Source organism: Sinocyclocheilus rhinocerous, unplaced genomic scaffold (genome assembly GCF_001515625.1).
Source record: "Sinocyclocheilus rhinocerous isolate Xijiao unplaced genomic scaffold, SAMN03320098_v1.1 scaffold474, whole genome shotgun sequence".
Taxonomy (NCBI): domain Eukaryota; kingdom Metazoa; phylum Chordata; class Actinopteri; order Cypriniformes; family Cyprinidae; genus Sinocyclocheilus; species Sinocyclocheilus rhinocerous.
Genome location: NW_015644625.1, coordinates 757,570 through 767,887, shown reverse-complemented (window position 1 = coordinate 767,887; position 10,318 = coordinate 757,570). Strand labels below are relative to the sequence as shown.

General features: G+C 36.3%; 1 protein-coding gene across 1 annotated transcript in view; it reads left to right on the top strand.

Annotated features, from left to right (window-relative positions):
• Nucleotides 1-10,318, top strand: part of LOC107758535 (GDNF family receptor alpha-4-like) — a 34,151-nt gene that overhangs the window by 8,066 nt on the left and 15,767 nt on the right. Inside the window, exon 2 of the mRNA XM_016576294.1 lies at nt 3,710-3,994. Within this exon, the coding sequence (XP_016431780.1) occupies nt 3,710-3,994 (285 nt within the window). The remainder of the gene's footprint in view (nt 1-3,709; nt 3,995-10,318) is intronic.

The window sequence follows — 10,318 nt, the reverse complement described above, 5'->3', positions numbered from 1 at the left end:
GGGGCTTTGTAGAAAACGAAGCGTTTGAGAGAGGCGGGGCATAGAGGACCTACAATAATGTACAGTATTTGAAAAATAATGTGTTTTTTGAACATTAAAGCATGTCAACATATTCTGTTACACCAAATACACCAAATAATGATCTTTAAAAAAGCATCATATGACCCCTTTAATGCTTTGCATTGATTTTGTATGTATCAGACCAAAGTGATAAAACAACGACCGATTAAAGGAAAATCCATGTTAAAGGCAGAGTGAGGGATTTCTGGTAGCCAATGTTTATATTTGAAATCACCAAAACAAACACGCCTCTACCCCAAAAGGGTCTTGCCCCTATTTTGATAGCTCCGCCCCACATATACGTACGCAACCCAGGCAACGATTAGTTCTGTGAAACAAAGCAAAACCAATGTTACACCGTGTCTACGGACGTGAGCGGCGCGGCGCAACAGATCCCGACAGAAAACTGCTGCCGGGTTCTATTTATGACGTGCTGACACACATTTCAAATGGGTCGTTTGATTCGTTTGATCGCGTCCAGTGTAGGCAGACTTTAGCTGTTGTAGACACGGTGTTACTCACCGAAACAAAGCAGAAACAAACCAACCTCGGCGTCCGAGCGCTGGAAAGCTGATACGATATTTACACGTGTCCTACTTCTTGCCTTATCGTTCCGCAGACGTTTTCCTCTTTTGTTTTTTATCCGCCATCTCTATCTTTCTGTCGCTCGGCTCGGCTAATGTCCGTCCCATGCACTGAACACGCTCTCCTCCACATCATGAGTAGACACGCCCCTTATTGCTGATTGGCTACAAGTTTGTTTTGCGATTCGGCCCGAATCAGTTTTTAAAGCGTTTTTGAAAAATCACTTACTCTGCCTTTAAGTGATCTGTCCTCCTGCAATAGCAAGCCGGGAAATTCCCTTCAGAGAAGAGGTCTCTTTTAAATAATTTTACACATTATTAATTCTGCCCTTGAGTGCAAGTTAAGGGACTTTGATCTTCGTTTTTTACACGGCCGCTGTCAGAATGTTTTCTATGCATCTAGAATGCAGATATTATAACTCTGATATATTATAGTGAAACTGATGAAAATTCACAAACTGTAATTCGTCATAACCAGGTCCACAGGGAATCAGAATTGAACAGAAAACTCATTCACATATTCTTCATATTTGTGTGTGTTCTCTTTTTAAATATTCTGGCCAATATGTCTGTTTTCATCAACCAATTCATGAATCAGATGTGAATTGGATTAGCCATACCCAGCAGGAAGTTGAATTGGAATTTGAAGACAAAGACAGGAAGTAGAAATTACTAAATAGCAATTCAAAGAAATGCAATGTGCAGTTTATTCTGGGAAATAAAGTGTTCTATAAACTATCTGGCCTATAAACTTGAAGACTTTTATTTATGTATTTATTTTTTTCAAAACAAGGCTTTGTCAAGCCAACATTCAACAAACTTTGTTTTTCTACTGAAAGGGATAGTTCACCCAAAAATGAAAATTCTGTCATTAATTACTTACCCTCATGTCGTTCCAAACCCATAAGACCTTCATTTTAGAAGTATTCTTGTAGCTTCATAAAATTAAGATTGAACCGCTGATGTCACATGGACTATTTTAACAATGTCCTTACTACCTTTCTGGGCCTTGAACGTGTCAGTTGCATTGCTCTCTATGCAGGGTCAGAAAGCTCTCGGATTTAATAAAAAATATCTTAATTTGTGTTCCAAAGATGAACGAAGGTCTTATGGGTTTAGAACAACATGAGGTTGAGTAATTAATGGCATAATTTTCATTTTTGGGTGAATTATCCCTTTAAAAAGTACATTGAAACTTCTTTGGATTAATTTTATTTCTACTTCCTCACATACAAATTTGGACTGCAATTCTGCAACCTGTTTGTTAATGTACCTCCAATTCAATTCAAATTCAGGAACTGATTGGGAATATAGGAATTGTCTATTCATTTCGTAATGTTGTAGTTGCTCTCGGTTCCTTTTAAGACTTTTTATGATGTTTAAATGCATTCCACTGCTGATGTCGCAGGCCTCCGCTCCTTGAGTTCTCTCCAGCGCTGGAAAGCTGATCCGATATTTACAGGGGTCCTACTTCTTGCCTTATCGTTCCGCAGACGTTTTCCTCTTTTGTTTTTTATCCGCCATCTCTATCTTTCTGTCGCTCGGCTCGGCTAATGTCCGTCCCATGCACTGAACACGCTCTCCTCCACATCATGAGTAGACACGCCCCTTATTGCTGATTGGCTACAAGTTTGTTTTGCGATTCGGCCCGAATCAGTTTTTAAAGCGTTTTTGAAAAATCACTTACTCTGCCTTTAAGTGATCTGTCCTCCTGCAATAGCAAGCCGGGAAATTCCCTTCAGAGAAGAGGTCTCTTTTAAATAATTTTACACATTATTAATTCTGCCCTTGAGTGCAAGTTAAGGGACTTTGATCTTCGTTTTTTACACGGCCGCTGTCAGAATGTTTTCTATGCATCTAGAATGCAGATATTATAACTCTGATATATTATAGTGAAACTGATGAAAATTCACAAACTGTAATTCGTCATAACCAGGTCCACAGGGAATCAGAATTGAACAGAAAACTCATTCACATATTCTTCATATTTGTGTGTGTTCTCTTTTTAAATATTCTGGCCAATATGTCTGTTTTCATCAACCAATTCATGAATCAGATGTGAATTGGATTAGCCATACCCAGCAGGAAGTTGAATTGGAATTTGAAGACAAAGACAGGAAGTAGAAATTACTAAATAGCAATTCAAAGAAATGCAATGTGCAGTTTATTCTGGGAAATAAAGTGTTCTATAAACTATCTGGCCTATAAACTTGAAGACTTTTATTTATGTATTTATTTTTTTCAAAACAAGGCTTTGTCAAGCCAACATTCAACAAACTTTGTTTTTCTACTGAAAGGGATAGTTCACCCAAAAATGAAAATTCTGTCATTAATTACTTACCCTCATGTCGTTCCAAACCCATAAGACCTTCATTTTAGAAGTATTCTTGTAGCTTCATAAAATTAAGATTGAACCGCTGATGTCACATGGACTATTTTAACAATGTCCTTACTACCTTTCTGGGCCTTGAACGTGTCAGTTGCATTGCTCTCTATGCAGGGTCAGAAAGCTCTCGGATTTAATAAAAAATATCTTAATTTGTGTTCCAAAGATGAACGAAGGTCTTATGGGTTTAGAACAACATGAGGTTGAGTAATTAATGGCATAATTTTCATTTTTGGGTGAATTATCCCTTTAAAAAGTACATTGAAACTTCTTTGGATTAATTTTATTTCTACTTCCTCACATACAAATTTGGACTGCAATTCTGCAACCTGTTTGTTAATGTACCTCCAATTCAATTCAAATTCAGGAACTGATTGGGAATATAGGAATTGTCTATTCATTTCGTAATGTTGTAGTTGCTCTCGGTTCCTTTTAAGACTTTTTATGATGTTTAAATGCATTCCACTGCTGATGTTCTACTGAAATGCCATGTAGAAAAAGGCATGTATGACAATAAAAAAATGTGTGATTCCATCTGGGCCTACCCACAACTGTGTCCAAATGCGTGTCTGTGGAGCCAAATGCTGTCTGCTAAATTAATTAGCTCACTGGTAAAACATATTGTTAATAAATATTTTTTTTATTAATTTTAAAATGAACTTTACTCACAATCCTCCAGGGGCTGTTCCCTTGGTGGTGCCAGTGTTCCCCGGGACTGTGGACTGCATAGAGGCTGTAAATGAATGTATGGTGGACCCGGAGTGTAAGCGGCAGTTCCGGCACCTGGAATACTGTGTGGACGAGGAGGCAGTGGCTCCCCTCAGTCTGGAGGGGCGGCAGGCCTGCGTCGATGCCCAGAACAACCTCATGCATTATCAGAACCTGCAAGAATGCAAGTGTCAGCGAGGCTCTCGCTTGGAACAACAGTGCCTGAGCGTTTACTGGACCGTCCGTTTTCCACAGGGTAAGAGGCGGAAGAGAGAGTTTTTACTTTTTGTATGATGACTATTGTCAACAATAAGCCCTCTTATATTTCAGCCTCTCCTCTTCAACCACCTGGATCTGTTCTCAATTTAGTCCCACCCTGTTTGAGTTACAAATGGTTTCCTGCAAAGGGAGTTCTAGGGAGTCTGTGGAAAGTTAAAGAAAGACCAATACTTTTAGTTTTAGACCAATATTTACTGTGAAAAGGACTATAAAAATACATTTAAATGATCAAAAATGCCATTATAGAACCACATTACCATTCACAAATTTAAGTTCCTATTTTTAAGAAATTAATACTTTTATTCAGCATGGATGCATTAAATTGATCAAAAGATTTCTGATTCAAATAAACTGTTATTTTCAACTTTCTATTCATCAAAGAATCCTATCAAAGTGTAGGATAAAAAAATTATCACCGTTTCCACAAAAACAGTAAGCATTGTTTGCAATATTGATGATAATAAGAAATGTTTCTTGAGCAGCACATCAGCATATTAGAATGATTTCTGAAGGATCATGTGACTCTGAAGACTGGCGTAATGATGCTGAAAATTCAGATTTGCCATCACAGAAGTAAAATACATCTTAAAGTACATTACCAGTCAAAAGTTTTTAAACAGTAAGATTTTTTATGTTTTTAAAGAATTTAAAGACATCACAAACCCAGACAAACCCCGCCCCCGGGAACATGCAACGAAGGGGACGAGGCCATTCTGCGCTGCTTTAGAGAAGAGAAAGAGAAAACCATGGGTGCACGTAAAATTAATAAATTCAGTTCATATATGAATCGTGATTCTGTCTTCTAACGATTCGAATGGATTCACAAGTTTCAAAATCAATGTTGTAAAGCAGCGGTTCTCAATACTGTTCCTCATGTTCCTCTGCTCTGCACACTCTCTGCATCTCTCTCTCTCTCTCTCTCTCTCTCTCTCATTCAGCTCAGCAAAGAACTGTTCCATTTATACACTTATTTTCACATAGCTATGAGAAGCGTTATACTGTACATGGACGCGCATGCAGTTGCCGTACTGTATTAAACCTTTAATCAGCTTGAAATAAAACCGTATATTAAAAGCTAACATAAGCAGTAGCATTTACAAATAACAGCGTATCTAAAAGGTATTTCTGAGGGAGGGGCTTCATAAAAGCAGGAAATGATCAGCCCGTTTATGGGAGAAGGGATAGAGCGGTGTAGAGTAAAGGTAAATTATGTGAAAAATAATGTTTTTTTTTTTAAACGGAGCATTAACACATGTTAGACTGCACCCCATAAACACATTCAAGCCTAGAAAAAAAACAGTCAACTGCACCAAGAGCTTGTAACACTCTAAAGAGAAAGGAAAAGATGAAATCGCATCATATGACCCCTTTAATACTTTTATTTAGCAAGGATGCTTTAAATTGATCAAAACCTTAACCCTAAGTGATGATAAAGAAATTGTTACAAAATATTTCTATTTTAGATCAATGCTGTTCTTCTGAACTTTCTATTCATCAAAGAAACCTGAAAACATTCTACTCAGCTGTTTTCAGCATAATAAAAATAAATATTTATTCAGCAGCAAATCAGAATATTAGAATGATTTCTGAATGATCATGTGACTGGAGTAATGATGCTAAAAATTCAGCTTTGAAATCACAGGAATAAATTAATTTTTAAAAATATATTCAAAAAGAAAATGACTATTTTAAATAATAAAAATATTTCAAAATTGTACTGTTTTTGCTGTACTTTAGATCAAATAAATGCAGAAGAGACTTCTTTAAAAAAACATTACAAATCTTACTCTTCAAAAACTTTTGACTGGTAGTGTATATTAAAAACAAAACAGTTCTTTTAAACTATAATAATATTTCACAGTATTACAATTTACTGTATTTTTGAACAAATAAAGGCAGGCTTGGTGAGTATAAGAGATGTCTTTCAAAAACATCAAACCCCCCCCCCCAAAAAAATCTTACCGACTCCAAACTTTTGAGGGGTGTAAATATAATATATATGCATATTCACTCAGAAATATATCATATTATAGAAGTTAAATTGCTAATGCAGTTTCATGTTTTTTTAAGACTCCCTAGAATATTCCCTGACTCATGTCCAGCAATTCCCAAACCAGTGAATGTCATGATGAAAGGAGCAGGTTTAAAGAAAGTGAATAAGAAAGTAAAAGAGGGAGTAGGTAACTCCAGAGAAAAGCCATGCATAAAGAATTCAGTTAAATCAATTTCAAAATGACTGCCTTTGTTCTGTCGGTCATAAACAGTGTAGTCACAGATCTCAGGATGTTCTTTCAGGACATGCCAAACGCTTTAATGAGAGTGTTGAGTGAGCTACCAGAGGATTTAGATTTAGGCAGTAATAGCATTTAATGAGAGCTCAGTAATGTGTATGAAATGGCAAGGAGGCATAAAACCCAGTCAGACACTAAACAAACGACTGGCTCCCTGACAGTGCTATCGTGATTAATCTTGCCATTCCCTCATCTGTTCATTACGCTCGGCGGGACGGATGCATACATGCAGGAACTGGAATATGCCGCGTTCCGTCGAGGGCGTCTGGTTCCATCTCACGGCAGAAGTTTCACGCTCGTGTGTTTGCTCATGAGCAAAAGAGATTACAGAGTTGCTGGTGAATGATGTACGGAGGATCGTCAAAGCACGGCTGCAAAATTAATTGATTCGGAGTTTATATTCCCACGCAATATGGCTTATTAATATTAAACCTTATGAAACAGGAAGATGGGTTCCTACAGCGACTCATCAAGAGCTGTTGTAAATGCTGACTAATCCCAGGCTTCTCCAGCAGCGAACTCGTCATGCGTCTGAGTGCAACGCAGGGGCCGCAGGGGCCGCAGGGGCCAGAAGAGCCCGGCCTGATCGACAGTCTCAGAAATAAGTGCTTTTAAAACACATCAACTGGAAATGTCAAGTGTTCTTCTCCTGCGTGCTGCAAATGAAAACCGTCAGCGGCGGAATACGCAAGGCACGTAATTGTGAATGTAGCACACTTGATGTGGCGCCTCCGTAGATTGAAATGTGGCGTGCGAACAAGATGACAGGAGGGATTCTGCCTGTTTGCATTTGTTTGAAGAGTCTGTGTGTGCGTAGGTTTTGATAACCGAAATTTCAGAAAATGTCCCCAAAAGAATATCACAACATGACAAAAAAACTCCTTCTGGGGATGTCGACACAAAAATAACAGGCCTGTGAAATGACAAAATGTGCATTTTGGAGTTAGGCTAAGAGTGTAGTAATTATAACATGACTTTTTGAAGAAAATATGAGGGGTGTTTGCTGACAAATGTTTACAGTATTTGCTAATCTATTGCTAAGGCATTTGAAGTTGTTGCTAGGGTGGATCTAGGGCTTTGCTAAATCTCTGTGATATTCAGATCTGTTCATATAGATGATGCAAGGCAGGTTTATTTATATAATTGTAGCACATTTCATACACAGTCGTAATTCATACAAGTGCATAGTGTTACATATAAAGAGAACGATAAACGACACGTTAAACTAAATTTAACACCGTTTAAGAATGAGGAAGGAAGGAAGGAATAAAAGTTTAATTAAAAAATTAAAACAAATAAAAAAATACATAAAGTAAATAAAATGAAAAAGAACATTTCAGTATAATAATGAAAAATAATAAATAAAAGTTCAATTAAAAAATTTAAGTAAATAGAAATAATAAAATAAAATGGCATAGTCATTATAAAGAGAAATCAAATAAAATACATACATTTTAAAAATCTACATTTTATAAATCATACATTTTATAAATCTAAAGTAAATAAATAAATATAATTAAAATACATAATATGAAAAAAGAATATCTAAATAAAATAATACATTAAATAAAATAATAAAAGAAATGTCAAATAAATAAAAACGAATAACAATATCTTAAAAAAATAAAAGTTTTTAAAAAAGTCAATTTAAAACAAATACAAATAATAAAAAATGATCTAAAATGATTAAAAAAGAAAAGAAAAAGAACATATTAATAAAATAATGAAGTGCATTCACTAAAGTGCAGCACTGTGCTTATTTAATTGCTATATTACTATATTACTATATACTATATTACTATATATCATATCAGAATCAGCGTATCAGAACAGCTCCAAGACTCAGCACCCAAGGACGACTTTCTGGAAAACAGCCAGGGAAGCCAGGACCAGTGTTGGGCAAGTTACTTCCAAAATGTAATACATTATATATTACTTTGACATTTGGTAATTCAGACTGTAGTCTTGCATACAGGTAACTGATCATTTAATGAGATAAGAATTTTGGTAGACTACAAAGAAGCACATTTCCTCTATTTACATTATGAAGTGGATATGAATTCGATTGAACAATTATGAGTTACTGCCACCTAGTGTCTGCAGAAGAAAATGGCGTCAGTGAGGTTGTGATGCTGGCTTTTTCTTTTTCACATCCGTTCTAGATCTGACGTAACAAACGAGCAGAGCAACAGCGGCCACGCCCACCACAGCATAAATCAGCGATGGAGTCACACTCAAATAACTGCTGGATAAATCTGGGGAAAGAAAAGACAAATATTAGGCTAGCCTATATGAGGAATCAAATGGTCATTTCTAAAAGTCTTTTGCTCATTAAATGTTTGAATGAAAATTCTAAAATGTATTGTTCCAAAAAAGCACCTTTGAGAAACTCAACAGCATGAAAAGACAATGCAGAAAAGCTGAGCGGATGTGGCGGAAGACGAAACTTGAAATTCACTATAGCATCTATAAAGACAGCCTTCATGCTTTCAATGTGGAACTAGCCACAGCTAGACAGAGTTTCTTCTCAAACCTTATAAACAGTAACTTAAACAACACTCGCACTCTTTTTGCTACTGTTGAGAGACTGACAAACCCCCCAAGTCAGATTCCAAGTGAAATGCTCCCTGACAGAAAATGCAATGAGTTTGCTTCCTTCTTTTCTGAGAAGCTCAATAATATCAGAAAGGCGATTAGCACATCCTCAAGTTATGCAGAGGTCAGACAGATTCGACCGCAATATCAAAAAGAAGATACTATGTCTATTTTTGAAGCAATTGATAGCAAAATTGTTGAAGAAATAGTGCAGCACCTAAAATCGTCAACCTGCTATCTTGACACACTTCCCACATCTTTTTTCAAAAGGGTGCTTAACTGTTTAGAAGCAGATCTCTTAGAAGTGGTGAACGCCTCACTTCTTTCTGGGACGTTTCCAAACTATATATATATATATATATATATATATTAAAGTATACATGCAACTTTAGTAGATCTGTGAGTGTGTCTGTGACACACTGGAGGATCCAGAACGCTGCTGCCAGAATTCTGAGTAGAACCAGAAAATCTGAGCATATCACACCAGTCTTCTGGGCCTTACACTGGCTTGCAGTTATATTTAGGATTGATTTTAAAGTACTTTTACTCGTTTATAAATCACTCAATGGCCTAGGACCTAAATACATAGCAGATATGTTCACTGAATATAAACCTAACAGACCACTCAGATCATTAGGATCGAGTCAGTTAGAAATACCAAGGGTTCACACAAAACAAGGGGAATCTGCTTTTAGCTATTTTGCCGCCTACAGTTGGAATCAGCTTCCAGAAGAGATCAGATGTGCTAAAACATTAGCCACATTTAAATGCAGACTCAAAACTCATCTGGTTAGCTGTGCATTTATTGAATGAGCACTGTGCTACGTCCGAACTGATTGCACTGTATTTTATGTATGCGTTATCATTTTCTATTTTTAACTGTCTTAAATTCATTTTAAATCAATTTTTAAATCATCTTCGAAGTTTTTAAATTCCTTGTTTTATTTTTGTGATTATTAATTTTTTTATGATTATTTTACTTTCTTTTATGTAAAGCACTATGAATTACCATTGTGTACGAAATGTGCTATATAAATAAACTTGCCTTGCCTATATTACTATATAATTACTATAACATTCATGTTTGTAGCAAAAATAGTATAGGACAAGATAAGTTAAAGGGGTCATATGATGTGATTTCAATTTTTCCTTTCTCTTTGAAGTGTTACAAGCTCTTGGTGCATAAAGAAGATCTGTAAAGTTGCAAAGACTAAAGTCTCAAATCCAAAGAAATATTCTTTATAAAAGTTAAGAGTCAACCACGCCTAGCTAAAACGGCTCGTTCTAACACGCCCCCACATACCTACGTCACGATGTGGGAAGATTTGCATAACACAGCCCAAATGTTCACGCAAAGAAAGAAGGCATAACTTTTATTCTCGCTGTAGTATTGTTGCTGCCGCCATGTCATGAAG